The sequence below is a fragment of the Lolium perenne genome, chromosome 4 (assembly GCF_019359855.2).
Source record: "Lolium perenne isolate Kyuss_39 chromosome 4, Kyuss_2.0, whole genome shotgun sequence".
NCBI lineage: Eukaryota > Viridiplantae > Streptophyta > Magnoliopsida > Poales > Poaceae > Lolium > Lolium perenne.
Window position 1 is genome coordinate 33,788,077 of NC_067247.2, and position 20,057 is coordinate 33,808,133.

At 46.7% G+C, this 20,057-nt stretch overlaps 1 protein-coding gene across 1 annotated transcript in view; it reads left to right on the forward strand.

Moving 5' to 3' along the window:
* LOC139838899 (uncharacterized) overlaps window positions 1-19,664 on the forward strand; it is a 100,638-nt gene extending 80,974 nt beyond the window's left edge. The window contains exon 4 of the mRNA XM_071828915.1: window positions 19,470-19,664. Coding sequence (XP_071685016.1) covers window positions 19,470-19,664 — 195 coding nt within the window. The remainder of the gene's footprint in view (window positions 1-19,469) is intronic.
* Window positions 19,665-20,057: the final 393 nt, after the last annotated feature.

Below are 20,057 nucleotides of genomic sequence, written 5' to 3' on the forward strand. Positions count from 1 at the left end.
AAACCTTGCTAGCCTAAACCTTGTATCGAGAGGGAATACTTCTCATGCATCCAAAATACTTGAGCCAACCACTATGCCATTTGTGTCCACCATACCTACCTACTACATGGTATTTCTCCGCCATTCCAAAGTAAATTGCTTGAGTGCTACCTTTAAAATTCCATCATTCACCTTTGCAATATATAGCTCATGGGACAAATAGCTTAAAAACTATTGTGGTATTGAATATGTAATTATGCACTTTATCTCTTATTAAGTTGCTTGTTGTGCGATAACCATGTTTACTGGGACGCCATCAACTATTCATTGTTGAATTTCATGTGAGTTGCTATGCATGTCCGTCTTGTTTGAAGTAAGAGCGATCTACCACCTTATGGTTAAGCATGCATATTGTTAGAGAAGAACATTGGGCCGCTAACTAAAGCCATGATCCATGGTGGAAGTTTCAGTTTTGGACAAATATCCTCAATCTCAAATGAGAAAATTATTAATTGTTGTTACATGCTTATGCATAAAAGAGGAGTCCATTATCTGTTGTCTATGTCGTCCCGGTATGGATGTCTAAGTTGAAGAATAATCAATAGCGAGAAATCCAATGCGAGCTTTCTCCTTAGACCTTTGTACAGGCGGCATAGAGGTACCCCTTTGTGACACTTGGTTAAAACGATTGCATTGTGATGATCCGGTAGTCCAAGCTAATTAGGACAAGGTGCAGGCACTATTAGTACACTATGCATGAGGCTTGCAACTTATAAGATATAATTTACATGATGCATATGCTTTATTACTACCGTTGACAAAATTGTTTCATGTTTTCAAAATCAAAGCTCTAGCACAAATATAGCAATCGATGCTTTTCCTCTATAGAGGACCATTCTTTTACTTTCAATGTTGAGTCAGTTCACCTATTTCTCTCCACCTCAAGAAGCAAACACTTGCGTGAACTGTGCATTGATTCCTACATACTTGCTTATTGCACTTATTATATTACTCTATGTTGACAATATCCATGAGATATACATGTTACAAGTTGAAAGCAACCGCTGAAACTTAATCTTCTTTTGTGTTGCTTCAATGCTTTTACTTTGAATTATTGCTTTATGAGTTAACTCTTATGCAAGACTTATTGATGCTTGTCTTGAAGTGCTATTCATGAAAAGTCTTTGCTTTATGATTCACTTGTTTACTCATGTCATATACATTGTTTTGATCGCTGCATTCACTACATATGCTTTACAAATAGTATGATCAAGGTTATGATGGCATGTCACTCCAGAAATTATCTGTGTTATCGTTTTACCTGCTCGGGACGAGCAGAACTAAGCTTGGGGATGCTGATACGTCTCCGACGTATCGATAATTTCTTATGTTCCATGCCACATTATTGATGTTATCTACATGTTTTATGCACACTTTATGTCATATTCGTGCATTTTCTGGAACTAACCTATTAACAAGATGCCGAAGTGCCGATTCTTGTTTCTGCTGTTTTTGGTTTCAGAAATCCTAGTAACGAAATATTCTCGGAATTGGACGAAATCAACGCCCAGGGGCCTATTTTTCCACGAAGCTTCCAGAAGTCCGAAGACGAAACGAAGTGGGGCCACAGGGAGCCCAAACCCTAGGGCGGCGCGGGCCCCCCCTTGGCCGCGCCGCCCTGTTATCTGGGGCCCCTGTGCCCCCTCTTGACTTGCCCTTCCGCCTACTTAAAGCCTTCGTGACGAAACCCCCAGTACCGAGAGCCACGATATGGAAAACCTTCCAGAGACGCCGCCGCCGCCGATCCCATCTCGGGGGATCCAGGAGATCGCCTCCGGCACCCTGCCGGAGAGGGGATTCATCTCCCGGAGGACTCTACACCGCCATGGTCGCCTCCGGTGTGATGTGTGAGTAGTCTACCCCTGGACTATGGGTCCATAGCAGTAGCTAGATGGTTGTCTTCTCCCCATTGTGCTATCATTGTCGGATCTTGTGAGCTGCCTAACATGATCAAGATCATCTATCTGTAATTCTATATGTTGCGTTTGTTGGGATCCGATGAATAGAGAATACTTGTTATGTTGATTATCAAAGTTATATCTACGTGTTGTTTATGATCTTGCATGCTCTCCGTTACTAGTAGATGCTCTGGCCAAGTAGATGCTTGTAACTCCAAGAGGGAGTACTTATGCTCGATAGTGGGTTCATGCCTGCATTGACACAGGACAAGTGAGAAAGTTCTAAGGTTGTGTTGTGCTGTTGCCACTAGGGATAAAACATTAGTGCTATGTTCAAGGATGTAGTCACTAGTTACATTACGCGCCATACTTAATGCAATTGTCTGTTGTTAGCAACTTAATACTGGAGGGGGTTCGGATGATAACCTGAAGGTGGACTTTTTAGGCATAGATGCAGTTGGATGACGGTCTATGTACTTTGTCGTAATGCCCAATTAAATCTCACAATACTCATCATGATATGTATGTGCATGGTCATGCTCTCTTTATTTGTCAATTGCCCAACTGTAATTTGTTCACCCAACATGCTGTTTGTCTTATGGGAGAGACACCTCTAGTGAACTGTGGACCCCGGTCCAATTCTCTTTCTTGAAATACAATCTCTTGCAATACTTGTTCTACTGTTTTCTGCAAACAATCATCTTCCACACAATACGGTTAATCCTTTGTTACAGCAAGCCGGTGAGATTGACAACCTCACTGTTTCGTTGGGGCAAAGTACTTTGGTTGTGTTGTGCAGGTTCCACGTTGGCGCCGGAATCCCTGGTGTTGCGCCGCACTACATCCCGCCGCCATCAACCTTCAACGTGCTTCTTGGCTCCTCCTGGTTCGATAAACCTTGGTTTCTTTCTGAGGGAAAACTTGCTGCTGTGCGCATCATACCTTCCTCTTGGGGTTCCCAATGAACGTGTGAATTACACGCCATCAAGCACCTGATTATTATGTACTTTATAATTCACAGGAATATTCTGATGACATGGACGACAACAAGGAGCGCAGGGACCAGAAGAGCCGCTACGTTCTGAAGCGGCTGAAGGGTGGTGAAATTCGTTTCCGCATGCGCGGTGAGCTCTTTTGCCCATTCTGTGGCTAAATCGTCCAGAAGGACATCCGCAGCTTTGATCCGGCATGCGACGGGTGTAGGCCTAAGTACATCGGGAAGCACCGCCACGCAACCAAGGCCAAGCACGCAGCATATGGCCTCTTCCTCCAGAATTACGTCTTGCCTGGCTTGTTCCCGAGTCAATGCCCCTATTTCTTGGCCCTCATGCTCCTGGTCCTGTTTAAAGTTCATATGTGTAATCTTATTCCCTTTGGAAGTTCAGTATTAAACTCTACTAGTACAACCGTGGTGGTCTTGTGATGGTAGTACTCTTTTGATGCATTTGTGATGTAGTAGTACGAAGTACTAGTATTTTTTTTTTGAAATGGTATAGTACTATCTAAGAAAAGTACTCCCTTCGATTCACATTCATTTTACACCAAGAAATATGGATCGGAGTGAGGGAGTAAATTAAACATGGCATCTCGTGCATGAAGCTTGACATATCGATCAGGTTGGCTAGAATGGCAATACAATGCTGCTCATTAGGCAAATGCATGCCATGTAAAGAAGTCTATACTGACATAAAAAAAAGACTACATTGGGGATTAGAGTCAATTGGGGCATCTACAATACAGAAAATCTTGCTTGTAGCTGATTTTGGCTAAGAGGGTTTTACTCACATTACACGTGCCACTTTCCTTGTCTGCAAAACAAGTTCCAATAAAGGAAGAGGAAAGAAAAGGACATTGTGGGTGAGATTGAACACCTTTTTTATGTGTTAAGCTGAGGCCTCGTTTAGCTGAGGATTTCGACTTAGGCCTAACAGCTCAGCACACCCACAAATAAATCTCCTTGTGCGCACCACTGTCAGCAAAAATAACAAAATTAGCACGCAAGATTAAGAACGAAGTGAATTTAATTAACTTGGTTAGCTTTTCAAGCAATATATTCAGAGAAAGAGCACACATGTTCGGCTCGAAATAATCGTAAGAGAAGAACAATAAATCTAAGGCACCCCACTTCATCGGAAGAAGGGGCGCGACAACGCATGGATTCATACCTTGAGTCGACGCTGGCTCGTAGAAGGGCGGCCGCGCCTCGAGGATGCCGGCGACGTCTCCACCTCGGTATCACATGTGACTGCTTCTCGACGGGCGGTGCGCCGCGCCATGTAGAAGATCTATCAAAAGAGGAGAGCCCGATGACGCTATTGACGCCTCAACCTTGATAGCACCGGCCTGTTGCTCCGCACTGAGATGCGCCACATGCAAGATTTAGCGGATGCGCCAATTTCAGAGATATGTCATGATCGTTGTAACAAATTTCACCGTGATGATGATTTGATCCTGCACTCGGCCTTGAACACAAGTACTAGTACAGTCTCACAATTTTTTTTTATCATTATACTTTGCGAGATTTAGCGGATGCGCCAATTTTAGAGATATGTCATGATCGTTGTAACGAATTTCAACGTGATGATGATTTGATCCTGCACTCGGCCTTGAACATAAGTACTAGTACATTCTCACAATTTTTTTATCATTATACTTTGCGAGATTTAGCGGATGCGCCAAAATCAGAGATAGATCATGATCATGGTAACACACTTTTCAATGTAATGATGATTTGATGTTGCACTCGACCTTGAACATAAGTCCTAGTACGGTTTCACAATTTTTTTATCATTATACTTTGCAAGTTTTAGCGGATGCGCCCATTTTCAGAGGTAGATCATGATCATGGTAACAAATTTTAAACGTGATGATGATTTGATGTTGCACTCGACCTTGAACAGAAGTACTACTCTTTGTCTCACAATTTCTTTATCATTATACTTTGCCAGATTTAGCGGATGCGCCAAATTTAGAGATAGATCATGATCATGGTAACAAATTTTCAACGTGATGATGATTTGATGTTGCACTCGGGCTTGAACATAAGTACTAGTACGGTCACTCAAAATTTTAGCATTATACTTTGCAACGGATGCACCAATTTCAGGTGCATGTCACCAGATCTGTGTCCGATGATGATCATGGTAGTAACCGATGTTCAACTTGATGATGATTTGATTTTACAGTCGGCCTTGAACAGAGGTACTAGTACGGTCTCACAATTTTTTATCATTATACTTGGACCTTAGCAAAATTCAAAATCTCATAGCGGCAAAACTTCCCGCCCATAAAATACAAAAATTTCACACGCTTCCAAATTCCGATTCTACCCCTGTGGAGATGACAGCAAAGTCGGTTGGTGGGGGGGTCTGGCCATCATTTTTTGGATCACCACCTCCCTAGCCCCGGATACCCTCCCAAAAAAATTCATTTCCCTCAGTCTCTCATCTGAGACCACCCACCGGAACTTCTCAAGTCCCTCTCTCTACCACCTCCACGACCACCGCACCGGAACATCCCCGCCGGACTTCCCTGGCCTACCCGAGCCCTCGCGATCCTCGTCATCCGGCTGCCTGCCGGAGCCGCTTCATCGACGCCGTCATCAACCGGACCGGATCATCCCCGCCGAACCTCGAAACCATATGCTCATCCAGCAGTCTACCGCAGTCGCTTCAGCTGCGGTATCGTCCACCCCACCGGAGCCGCTTCGCCGGATCCGTCGTCCACCGCATCGGATCTTGCTCACCGACACCACTGTGCATGAACCGGATCTGCTTCACCCGCGCCGTGCATGATCTAAACTCTTCTACTGTCGCTTTTCTATTGCTTGCCTGCAAGTTCTTGTTTAATCTTGGGGGAACCTGTTTGTGCTAACGACGCGCCGTTACGTTTTTGCAGATGAGATGAGTAATCATGAAGTGTAATGGCCGTCTCTCCAACCCCAAGTAGCACATGTAGCGTACTTCATCACCGGATCTATCAACCCCAGGAAGATCTGCTGTGACTCCCACAGAGTGCTTCTCCTAATGTAAGTCCCTTGTTTTAGCGCCATGTTCTGGGTTCAGATGCTTGTTTGTCTGAAGCTCTTTTAGTTCATTCCTAGCTATGACCATAACACGTTGCTATTTTCTACTTCATTGCTAACTTTAAGCGATTGAACATTTTGGTTTGCATTCCCTGCTCTGTAGATGTAGCCATCATAACTTCTATCTTGCTCAGTCGTTGTTACAAAAATTATAGGTATTATAGTAACATCCTGCTATTATTTAGTTCACGACCAATTTTAAGTAATTGCACATGTTGGTTCGCATTCCCTGCTCTATAGCTTTTGGCATCGTAACTTCTATATTTGGTTTACATTCCCTGCTCTGTAGATCTAGCCATCATAACTTTATCTTACTCAGTCGTTGTTACAAAAATTATGGCCTGCTACTATGTTGTTTGTGCCAATTTTTTACTCCATGAACATGTTGGCTTGCATTCCCTGTACTACAGGTGATGCCATTGTTTTGTATCTAGTTCATTGTAAGCTAACAAAGTAAGGACTTAGTTTGGCATGCTATCACTCTGCTATCTAGCACGTAGTACAAATAAACTTGTCATACTACTAGATAATAATTTTGCGTGCCATCTTGTTCTTCAAAAGCTGCATTATTGACTTGTTTCTCTGACTTGGCATGACGCTCACATATGGAAAGCTGAACATATTGGTTTGCATTCCCACTTATACAAGTTCACAGGTGATCCCACTATATTCTGTATCTGGTCCATCCTAAGCTCCAGCATTAACTATCCTCTATGTGTTGCTCATTAAAGTTTATATCCCGAAACATCTTGATTTGCATCCCCTTCACTATAAGTTCAGGAGTATTATTTAGTTCACGGCCAAAATGAAGTAATTGCACTTGGCACATGTTGGTTCACATTCCCTCCTCTTTAGCTTTTGCCATCGTAACTTCTATTTTTGGTTTACATTCCCTGCTCTGTAGATGTAGCCATCATAACTTCATCTTGCTCGATCGTTGTTACAAAATTTATAGCTCGCTACTATGTTGTTCATGCCAATTTTGTACTCCACGAACATGTTGGTTTGCATGGGACTCGGCAGTAGTAAGTCTCTTTGTTTCATTCTAACATGCTCTGTTATATTGGCTGTTGGTATGCGGCATGCACTCTTTGTTTGCTTATTGTGCGCATTACAATGATCTTGTTATAACGACGAAATGATGAGTTCCAAATTCTTTGGCAAACAATATTGCAGTGTCTTTGCGTTTCCATTGTTGCTGTCTTAACTTGTAATGTCTTTGTTTCAGATATAGGTGCTACATGGACAACTTAAAAGATTGCTGGATCGCTTCATTGTATTATAGGTTTAATTACCATTCAATTTCTCTGGGTTCTGTAATATTTTTTCAAAGCCTTGAAGCTGATGTAATATTTAGTTAGTTTTTATAGTTCTTTCGCGCATTTTTTCTTTGGTGCTTGTGGTAAGTGAGGCTATCCTACAGAAATCAATGCTGCGTAAATATTCTCAGTATCTAAATCACGAATTCCCATCCCTTAAACGGCCCAATTAAGCGAAATCACATATGTGCCGGCTCGCAAAATCCTAAAGCGCCTATTACGCCGGCATATAAACAGCAACTAAACGGGCTGGCCCACTTACTTATTGGGCCAGCCCACTTGATTTACTGTGGACCCCACACTCTAAGTGGGCCGGCCCACTTGCTTTAAGGTGGACCCAACCCACTACTGGGCCGGCCCACTAACTAGTTGGGCCAGCCCAATTGCTTTTGTGGTGGACCCCACATACTAAATGGGCTGGCCCTTTAAGACGAAAGTGGGACCCACCAGTGTTTTTGGCCCGGCCCACTCTCTTATTGGGCCGGCCCACTTGCTATATGGTGGACCCCACATACTAAACGGGCCGGCCTTTTAAGAGGAAAGTGGGACCCACCTGTGTTTTTGGCCCAGCCCACTAGCGTGTTGGGCCGGCCCACTTGCTATATGGTGGACCCCACATACTAAATGGGCCGGCCCTTTAACAGGAAAGTGGGACCCACCTGTGTTTTTGGCCCGGCCCACTATCTTGTTGGGCCGGCCCACTTGCTATATGGTGGCCCCCACATACTAAATGGGCCAGCCCTTTAACTTGAAAGTGGGACCCACCTGTGTTTTTAGCCCGGCCCACTATCTTGTTGGGCCGGCCCACTTGCTATATGGTGGACCCCACATACTAAATGGGCCTGCCCTTTAACTGGAAAGTGGGACCCACCTGTGTTTTTGGCCCGGCCCACTATCTTGTTGGGCCGGCCCACTTGCTATATTGTGGACCCCACATACTAAATGGGCTGGCCCTTTAACAGGAAAGTGGGACCCACCTGTGCTTTTGGCCGGCCCATCGGCTTGTTGGGCCGGCCAGTTGATCTAATGTGGACCCCACGTACTAAATGGGCGGCTTAGATAGCGAGGAAAGTGGGACCCACATGCTAATTGGGCCGCCCAATAATTTTTTGGGTCGGCCCACTTGCTTTAAGGTGGACCCCACTTGTTAAATGGGCGGCCGATAACAGAAAGTGGGTCCCACATGTCTTGTGGGCGGCCCTTTTGCTGTTGACCGATCAAACGAGTGCATTCGGCCGGCCCACATGCTTAGTGGGCCGGCCCATTAAAGTTTTGACCGATCAACTTTAGAGGTTAGGCCGAGCCCACGTAACTAATGGACCAGCCCGACTATATAGTTGACCGGTCAAACTAAGTCGGCTGGCCCGGCAGTAAACTTAATGGGCCGGCCCGCTTAAGACGTGGCGAGCCTCGTGTGGGCCTACCATCTACCACGGGGTTTCGGCGGTTAACGCCGTTAGCGCGATTAACGGCGTACGCCACATGTCGGTTGCATGACGTCGGCGATCAACGGGCTCCGGAAACACTTGGGCAACGGTCCGATTTTCCGTGGCGGAAGGGCGCCCAAGCGCGACGGACCGAAAAAATCGTCGTAGGACTTTGCCTGACGCAGTTTCCACAACAGAACCCATATCGTCGGGTTAGGCCCATAGGCGACGAAAAATACCCCTTAGCGGATGATTTTGAGACGTTGTCTATCAGAACTTTTCTTGTAGTGGTTGTTTGCAATAAGCTTGTGAGTTCTTTTTGACTAATGTTAAGCTACGGTTCTTGGCACTTCCACCATCCAAATTTGCTAGCCTCTTCGGTACTGTGCATTGCCTTTTGCTCACATTGAGAATTGTGCATACTTCGCCAGTACATCCAAACCCGTGGGAGGACTTTCTCTTGTTCTCCTACACATAAGCCCATACATCTCCTCAAAACAGCCACCATACCTACCTACCACAGCATTTCCATAGCTGTTCCGAGATATATTGCCATGCAACATCCATTTTACATTACATGCCATGTTGTCATTTATTATTTATATATTGCTTTGCATGATCATATACAGCTGATGTGTGGTTTACCCATGTTACGCTAGATCATTGCACATCCTGCTACATTGGCAGAGGCATACAGTTTCATACATCATGTTTCATTCATTATGAGTTATTTGTACCAAAAAGTGTGTTGTCATATTAGGATGTTGCCCCTAAAAATGAAAAGAGCCGTGGAGGCCATCAAAAAGAAAAAAAAAGAAAAGAAAGAAAAAATGAAAAGAAAGAAAAAAAAGAAAAAAAAGAGAAGAGAAAAAAAGGAGAATAAAGAAAAAGGGGGCAGCATTACTATCTTTTATCCACACTTGTGCTCATGTTTTAGCACCCGCATTATTCATAGTCATCATTTGTGCTCATGTTTAGCACCTACATTCATATGAGAGAGTTTTCATGTTTTACTAGTATAACTATGTGGGGAATTTACACTATAGAACTTGGGTTGTATATTCCAATGATGAGCCTCCTCAAAAGTGCTCTAGGTCTTCGTGAGCAACCAAGTTGGATGCACCCCCACTAGTTCCATTGGAGAGCTTTCATACACATATAGCTCTATGTGCATCCGTTGCATGGCAGTCACTACTCCTTGCATAACTTCGATCATAAGGCTTCCTCTTGTCTAATGGTCATTTACAGCTTTGCAAGCCTTTCTTCCATTTGGCCTTTCAAACCCCCATTAACGTTCTTTATGCCATAACATCCTGGTGCTAATACCAAATGCTTGCGCTCACCGGTTGAGTAGACTTCGAAACAGTTGATTCATGACGTTCATGTTTATGTTTACTTGACTGAATCCTTCTTATGTTGTGAAAATTTACTTGATGCTTGGAATGAAGGATAGAACTTCTATGCTGAATACTTAATACATCCTTAATGAACTTTGTACGGTTGCATGTCTTTAAAGCAATAGTTCATGAAAACTTCTAGCTTGTCTAACTCTTGCATTATCATCTCTTATATCAATATAGATACTTGCTTTGAATGATTTGATCTCAGCTCATATGCTTTACAATAGTATGATCAAGGTTATGATGGCATGTCACTCCAGAAATTATCTTTGTTATCGTTTACCTGCTCGGGACGAGCAGAAACTAAGCTTGGGGATGCTGATACGTCTCCGACGTATCGATAATTTCTTATGTTCCATGCCACATTATTGATGATATCTACATGTTTTATGCATACTTTACATCATATTTATGCATTTTCTGGAACTAACCTATTAATGAGATGCCGAAGAGCCAGTTGCTGTTTTCTGCTGTTTTTGGTTTCAGAAATCCTAGTAAGGAAATATTCTCGGAATTGGACGAAATCAACGCCCAGGGGCCTATTTTCACACGAAGCTTCCAGAAGACCGAAGAGTCAACTAAGTGGGGCCATGAGGCGGCCAGGAGGTAGGGCGGCGCGGCCCAAGCCTTGGCCGCGCCGACCTGTCTCCTGGGCCCCTGATACGTCTCCGACGTATCGATAATTTCTTATGTTCCATGCCACATTATTGATGATATCTACATATTTTATGCATACTTTATGTCATATTTATGCGTTTTCCGGAACTAACCTATTGACGAGATGCCGAAGGCCAGTTGTTGTTTTCTGCTGTTTTTGGTTTCAGAAATCCTAGTAAGGAAATATTCTCGGAATCGGACGAAATCAACGCCCAGCATCTTAGAATCCCCGGAAGCATCCAGAACACCCGAGAGCCGCCAGAGAGGGGACACAGGCCCCCCAGGTGATAGGCCGGCGCGGCCCAGGGGTGGCCCGCGCCCCCCTGTGGTGACGTCGCCTCGTTGACCCTCCGACGCCGCCTCTTCGCCTATTTAAGGGTCCTCGACCTAAAAATTCGATACGAAAAAAGCCACGGTACGAGAAACCTTCCAGAGCCGCCGCCATCGCGAAGCCAAGATCTGGGGGACAGGAGTCTCTGTTCCGGCACCCTGCCGGGACGGGGAAGTGCCCCCGGAAGGCTTCTCCATCGACACCGCTGCCATCTCCACCGCCATCTTCATCACCGCTGCTGTCTCCCATGAGGAGGGAGTAGTTCTCCATCGAGGCTCGGGGCTGTACCAGTAGCTATGTGGTTCATCTCTCTCCCTATGTACTTCAATACAATAATCTCATGAGCTGCCTTACATGATTGAGATTCATATGATGATGCTTGTAATCTAGATGTCATTATGCTAGTCAAGTGGATTTTACTTATGTGATCTCCGGAGACTCCTTGTCCCACGTGTGTAAAGGTGATAGTGTGTGCACCGTGTGGGTCTCTTAGGCTATATTTCACAGAATACTTATTCACTGTTATGAATGGCATAGTGAAGTGCTTATTTATATCTCTTTATGATTGCAATGTGTTTTGTATCACAATTTATCTGTGTGCTACTCTAGTGATGTTATTAAAGTAGTTTATTCCTCCTGCACGGTGTAATGGTGACAGTGTGTGCATCGTGTTAGTACTTGGCATAGGCTATGATTGTGATCTCTTGTAGATTATGAAGTTAACTATTGCTATGATGGTATTGATGTGATCTATGCCTCCTTTCGTAGCGTGAAGGTGACAGTGTGCATGCTATGTTAGTACTTGGTTTGGTTGTGTTGATCTGCCATGCACTCTAAGGTTATTTAAATATGAACATCGAATATTGTGGAGCTTGTTAACTCCGGCATTGAGGGTTCGTGTAATCCTACACAGTTAGTGGTGTTCATCATCCAACAAGAGAGTGTAGACTCTAGCATCTATTTATTTATTCTGTTATGTGATCAATGTTGAGAGTGTCCACTAGTGAAAGTATGATCCCTAGGCCTTGTTCCTAAATACTGCTATCGCTGCTTGTTTACTGTTCTACTGCATCTGTACTGTCTGCAATATTACCACCATCAACCACACGCCAGCAAGCACTTTTCTGGCGCCGTTACTACTGCTCATACTTATTCATACCACCTGTATTTCACTATCTCTTCGCCGAACTAGTGCACCTATTAGGTGTGTTGGGGACACAAGAGACTTCTTGCTTTGTGGTTGCAGGGTTGCATGAGAGGGATATCTTTGACCTCTTCCTCCCTGAGATCGATAAACCTTGGGTGATCCACTTAAGGGAAACTTGCTGCTGTTCTACAAACCTCTGCTCTTGGAGGCCCAACACTGTCTACAAGAATAGAAGCTCCAGTAGACATCAGCCCCTCGTGACGCCCCTTGACCTGCCCTTCCGCCTACAAATAGCCTTCATCGCGAAACCCCCAGTACCGAGAGCCACGATACGGAAAACCTTCCAGAGATGCCGCCGCCGCCAATCCCATCTCGGGGGATTCAGGAGATCGCCTCCGGCACCCTGCCGGAGAGGGGATTCATCTCCCGGAGGATTCTACACCGCCATGGTCGCCTCCGGAGTGATGAGTGAGTAGTCTACCCCTGGACTATGGGTCTATAGCAGTAGCTAGATGGTTATCTTCTCCTCATTGTGCTTAATTGTCGGGTCTTGTGAGCTGCCGAACATGATCAACATCATCTATCTGTAATGCTATATGTTGTGTTTGTTGGGATCCGATGAATAGAGAATACCATGTTATGTTGATTATCAATTTATATCTATGTGTTGTTTATGATCTTGCATGCTCTCCGTTATTAGTAGAGGCTCTGGCCAAGTTTTTACTCTTAACTCCAAGAGGGAGTATTTATGCTCGATAGTGGGTTCATGTCTCCGTGAATCTGGGGGAGTGATAGAAACCTCTAAGGTTATGGATGTACTGTTGCCACTAGGGATAAAACATTGATGCTATGTCCGAGGATGTAGTTATTGATTACATTACGCACCATACTTAATGCAATTGTCTGTTGTTAGCAACTTAATACTGGAAGGGGTTCGGATGATAACCTGAAGGTGGACTTTTTAGGCATAGATGCATGCTGGATAGCGGTCTATGTACTTTGTCGTAATGCCCAATTAAATCTCACAATACTCATCATATCATGTATGTGCATGGTCATGCCCTTGATACGTCTCCAACATATCTATAATTTCTGATGTTCCATGCTTGTTTTATGACAATACAAACATGTTTTGTTCACACTTTATATCATTTTTATGCGATTTCCGGAACTAACCTATTGACGAGATGCCGAAAGGCCAGTTGCTGTTTTCTGCTGTTTTTGGTTTCAGAAATCCTAGTAAGGAAATATTTTCGGAATCGGACGAAATCAACTCCGGAGATCTTATAATTTCAGGAAGCTTCCAGAGCACCGGAGAAAAGTCAGAGGGGTGCCAGGGGGGCCCCACCCCACAGGGCGGCGCGGCCCAAGGGGGGGCGAGCCCCCTATCATCTGGGCACCCCGTGGCCCCTCCGACTCTGACTCTCCGCCTATATAATCGTCCCTGACCTAAAAACATCGACCAGTTTGACGAAACCAGAGAAAACCATCCAGAGCTGCCGCCATCGCGAAAGTCCAATTCGGGGGACAGAAGTCTCTGTTCCGGCACCCTGCCGGGACGGGGAATTGCCCCCGGAGTCATCTCCACCGCCGTCTCCACCGCCATCTTCACCGCCATCGCTGCCTCCATGATGAGGAGGGAGTAATTCACCCCCGAGGCTGAGGGCTCCGCTGTAGCTATGTGGTTCATCTCTCTCTCTTTGTGATCAAGTTGAATATCATATATGTGCTACTCTAGTGATGTTATTAAAGTAGTCTATTCCTCCTCCATGATGTAATGTTGGCAGTGTGTGCATCATGAAGTACTTGGTTTATGCTATGATTGTGATCTCTTGTAGATTATGAAGTTAACTATTACTATGATGGTATTGATGCGATCTATTCCTCCTTTCATAGTGTGATGGTAGAAGTGTGCATGCTATGTTAGTACTTGGTTTGGTTGTGTTGATCTATCTTGCATTCTAAGGTTATTTAAATATGAACATTGAATATTGTGGAGCTTGTTAACTCCGGCATTGAGGGTTCGTGTAATCCTACACAATGGTGTTCATCATCCAACAAGAGGGTGTAGAGTAGTCCTATTATGTGATCATTGTTGAGAGTGTCCACTAGTGAAAGCAGGATCCCTAGGCCTTGCTTCCAAGCATCGAATCTCCGTTTGTTTACTGTTTTGTTGAATGTTTACTCGCTGTCATATTTTACTCAGATTGCTATTATCACTCATACTCATCCATATTACTTGTATCTCACTATCTCTTCGCCGAACTAGTGCACCTATACATCTGACAAGTGTATTAGGTGTGTTGGGGACACAAGAGACTTCTTGCTTTGTGGTTGCAGGGTTGCTTGAGAGGGATATCTTTGACCTCTTCCTCCCTGAGATCGATAAACCTTGGGTGATCCACTTAAGGGAAACTTGCTGCTGTTCTACAAACCTCTGCTCTTGGAGGCCCAACACTGTCTACAAGAATAGAAGCTCCCGCAGACATCAGCCCTCTCTATTTGTCAATTGCCCAACTGTAATTTGTTCACCCAACATGCTATTTATCTTATGGGAGAGACACCTCTAGTGAACTGTGGACCCCGGTCCATTCTTTACATCTGAAATACAATCTACTGCAATTGTTCTACTGTTCTCTCCAAACAATCATCATCCACACTATACATCTAATCCTTTGTTACAGCAAGCCGGTGAGATTGACAACCTCACTGTTTCGTTGGGGCAAAGTACTTTGGTTGTGTTGTGCAGGTTCCACGTTGACGCCGGAATCCCTGGTGTTGCGCTGCACTACATCTCGCCGCCATCAACCTTCAACGTGCTTCTTGGCTCCTACTGGTTCGATAAACCTTGGTTTCATACTGAGGGAAAACTTGCCGATGTACGCATCACACCTTCCTCTTGGGGTTCCCAACGAACGCGTGCTGTACGCGTATCACCCACCAAGGAAAGGGGGGAGTCCCACTCCCCCTAGGTTTGGTCACATGGAAGGTTTTTGTTGGAGTCTTATTCGGACACTTTGACCTAAACCTTGGGGCTTCCACCTATATAAAGAGGGGAGGAGAGGGGCTGGCTGGCTACCACAACACCACCATGGCCGCACCCCTCAAGGCTGCCCTAGCCGGCGCCCCCTCTCCCAAACCCTAGCGGTTCCCTCCTACCTCTCTCTCCCACATAGCTTAGGCGAAGCTCTGTCGGTGATCTCCACCACCACCGCCACCACGCCGTCGTGCTGCCGGGATTCCGAGGAGGATCTACTACTTCTGCTGCCCGCTGGAACGGGGAGAAGGACGTCGTCTTCATCAACACCGAACGTGTGACCGAGTACGGAGGTGCTGCCCGATCGTGGCACCGTGATCAAGATCTTCTACGCGCTTTTGCAAGCGGCAAGTGATCGTCTACCGCACCAATAAGAGCCTACTCTTATAGGCTTTGGAAATCTTCAAGGGTTAGTCTCGTTCATCCCCTCGTTGCTCCCATCTTCTAGATTGCATCTTGGCTTGGATTGCGTTCTCGCGGTAGGAAATTTTTTGTTTTCTATGCAACGAATCCCTACAGATGGACGTTAAACTCATCATGGATATTCCCCTGAGTACAAGGCAACATGGGGATTTCTGGTCGTGGCACTATGACCGGCGAGGTGTTTTCTCTGTCAGGTCAGCTTACAAGATGCTCGTCGAAACTCGAGAGAGAAGGGAAGCATGGTTGGGGAACAACCGGCTAGCTCAAATGGCGAGAGATTGGCGAAGGAGTAGACATCGCTTAGGCATACACAAGTGTCATCCAAGGTGAGGATGTTTCTTTGGAGGTTGGCCAAGCAATCGATGCCGACAAATGATGTATGGTAACGGAGGAACATGGAAGCTGATGATCGTTGCCAGTTATGCGGAGCGAGGGACTCGTGGCGCCATGCGCTGCTGGAATGTACTATGTCCCGCTGTGGGCGCTCCTTGATGCAGAGGTGGCAGAACATTTGCATAGTGTTGAGGAGAGGGGTGCGCGTGAGTGGCTGGCCATGATGATAGAAACCCTCCGACATGAGGACCAGGTGCAGGTTTTTGTAACACTCTAGCAATATGGCACGCTCCACGGAAGGCCATCCATGAGCAGATTTATCAAAGCCCCTTGTCAGTGCACGCGTTCGTCCAGAGCTTCGTGGTTGATCTATCATGTGCTAAGGACAGGGGGAGGGAGGTAGTCGTGGCACCACCGAGTGCAGTACCTAGGTGGATTGCTCCACCGCCAGGAGTGTTAAAATAAATGTGGATGCGGCAGTCGGAAAGAACTCGGGTCGCGGATCCATAGCATCAGTGGCGAGTGTCGTTGCCTATTTGACAATACCACGGAGGAGGTATCCTCACGAGGGGGAGAAGAAGTAGGGGCCATAGGGCGGAGAGCACTCGGGACGGTGGTACGCGATTTACCCAGCTTCGGAACACCTGCTCGATGACAGGGCCTACTGCTGCTTGTCTGGAATTATATGGGCGCTTTCGCGTTGTTACAATGAGTTGTGGTTGTGCCTCTAGGGCTCCCGGGATCCGGCTTATAAAGTTGCACGGATCTAGGGTTTACATGGAGAGTCCTAGCCAGAATACAAGTTGCCTAACTACGGTACAATATCTTGCCGTGTACGTCAAAGATCCGCCTTCCATCAGGACCGTGTTGGATCCGGATACTTCATGGGCCTCCACGGATCCGGCCTCCTTCGTAGGTCGGTTGGGATCCGGCTTCCTGTTCCTGGGCTGGACTTCATCCTTCAGGATCTACAGCAACTGGGCTGCCCGATGGGCCAGATGCCACATCACCGTCTATGGGCCACCCGGGCTTGCCGGATCTAGGCCATGCCGTTGATATACCCACAAAGTATACCCACAACAGTAGCCCCCGAAGTTCTCTGAGATTCATCATTCCTCCGACTTCAATCAGCTCAGATTCGAAGAGAATCTTGAAGAGCTTCAAAACTTTACTCGATTCCGATGTCTCCTTCTCGAAAATCTTCCTTTCTTCAGTAACGGCAAGGTAGCAGAATCTCCACTTTTCTCGCGCACAACTTCCTTTTTTCCCGCGCTAAATTTTCGGAGATGCAAATCTTTAGCCGGAAACCTTGGGAGTGCACAGTTGAGTTACCTCCACGTCACTTTACCGCTTTTAACCTAAGACACGTTTCGCGCATCCAACGGTGCGACCGTTCAGTTTCCATCGTCGGATCCGGAACACGAATCTCCACGCGGAATCTATAAATACCCCCACGCACGGTAACTTTTCATTCTTTCACCTCCTTACCCACTTCGTCTTCTTCCTCGCGACGCGCCGCCAGTTAGATCTCGACTCCGGCGAACTGCTCCGCGGAAAGCTTCGCGCGCTGCCACTCCAAGCCTTCCCTTGTGACAAGATTGTCACGGTTGATCGGGAAACTCTTCCCGCCGCCGATTCATGGTCAAGCAGTGAAGTTTGCTTCAAGTCCGGCGATCTTCACTTCACCGGAGCTCCGTCGAACCACCGCACCATTAACGGTATGTGCGCCGGCCTCATAGAAGAAAGACTTAGTTTCGCATGGGTGCAACCGGAAGCATGTCACATGGTTCACCAAACTGTACTGGTAGTTCTTCGAATAGCCCGGAACCCAGCACATTAGAACCAATCTGCCCGGATCCCATTGCATATCTCCCACCATTTGTTTCCGGTATCAGGCAAGCTCAACCATTCTCCGCCTCTTCCAGCACTGCATTAGGCCGGATCCCTACTCCCAAAGAACTTCAAGAAGAACTTGAGGGTCAAGCCAGGATGGCAGCCAAGGTACAGGAGGCGGAAAACAAGAAGGCCTCCAAGGCCCGGATCCGTGAAGGCGAGAGGGGTCAGTGGTGGCCTTGTGAAACTACCGATGCGGAACTTAGGGAGCTCCAGAACAAGGGCATGATCTCCTCCCATTGGAGTTTCATGCGCGACTCTGACGTCCCCAAGCCTGATGCGGACGAGAGGGTCATGACCAAAGCTTGGGTTGAGCGCGGTCTATCGCTCCCCTGTTCGGAATTCTTCCTTTCTATCCTCAACACATACGGACTTCAACCCCACAACATCTGCCCAAACTCATATCTCCTTCTCTCCAATTTCGCAACTCTCTGCGAAGGGCATCTTGGGATCCTACCAGATGTCCGGTTATGGCAGTTTTTCTTCCGGGTGAAGAAAGAAACAAAAGACAAGGCCATGGTGAACTGCGGGAGCATGACCTTCATGCTTCGACCTGGCCGCATGTATCCGCCTCATGACTCCCACGAATCCGTCTGGTACTGGAACGCCGGATGGTTCTATGAGAAGAACATCTCAGTTCCGGATGTCCACGATGGACTGCCCAAGTTCATCAACAAGCCTCGGGAAGAACTCGCCAGCTGGAGCTTCATCCCCACGCTCGCCCAAACTCCGATTCTAGAGAAGGCTGCGCGGAGAATCTCTTGGTTAGTCCATGACGGGCTAACCGGAGCCCAGCTGACCCTTAGCTGGTTTTCTCGGAGGATCCAACCTCTGCGGTTTAACGCACGCTTAATGTGCGAGTACACCGGGGCGGATGACCTTCTCCGAGTGACGCGCCACAATCTCCCTGCTGATTTTCTCATGAGGAGAATCAAAACACTTGTGAAGATAGGCCGGGGCCAACCGGTCCCGGAACTGATTAAAGACATCAACACGAACAACCAATGTCCTCCGGTAAGCACTCGTTCCTTTGCTATTCTTCTACTTCTCATATTTTTTGATGTGTTCTAACTTACTCTCGATTCCTCCTCTCAGCTCGACACTTTGGCGGAGGAAGATCTGCGCAACATACTTCGAGTCCCCATTAGCGGCGATGCGGCGGAGGAGGATCCGGAGGACGATGAAGAGGAAGAGGAGCAAGCACCCCAAAAGGCTGCCCCTCGACCTTCAAAGCATTCCCGCGCCAAAGCTTCCGGCTCCGAAGCCGGAGCTAGTGGCGAGGCCTCCGCCAAGAAGCCCAAGGTCACGAAGCAGCCTACACTGAACTCCAAGAAGGCGGAGCGCGAGCATATCAAACTGCTAGCGACAGCAGGAAAGCGCTCACGTCCCAACATTCCTGGCGCGACGTAAGTTTCCGAGTACAGCGCGTCTTTTATCTTGGTAAATTTTGTTACTTATATATTTCCTTTGCCCGTTTGTAGGAATCCGAGTACCACCACCGCGTGGACCAACGTCCAAGAGCCTATAACGAAGTATATGAAAAAGTCTCCGGCCGTTGGTCCCGCTACACCGGCTCCGCCAAGCGCCTCCCATGCTACTCCCCAGCCCTCTCCTCCTCAGGCGGAGCAATCTCCCCCTCCAGCCACGACCACTCCACCGGAAATAATTCCGGTTAGCAGCGAGAAGGTGGGCGGAGAAAGCTCCGGAGGCAAAGGTCCCGCCCCTGACGAGGCTGAAGTCCAAGGCCGAGAGGAAGCGGAAGTCAACTCAGGGAAAGCTGAAGCTGCGACGAGTGAAGTCATCATTTTTCCGAAGAACTTCGGAGATCCGGCTGATCTTACCTCCACCCCAAAGGCCTATGCCACCAAAATTTTCAACAAGCTCACTCAGGCGGAAAAATGGGAGCTTGAGCAAGATCTTCTCAATTCCATGTTGGACAATGCCTGGGGCAAGCCTAACGCCGAGTCATCGGAGATCCAGGATTTCAAGAAGGAAGTTGGACATTTCCTCGACAAGCTCCTCTGCAAGCGCAAGGTACTCCCCAGTAGCCCCCAAGTATATAGGCGGAA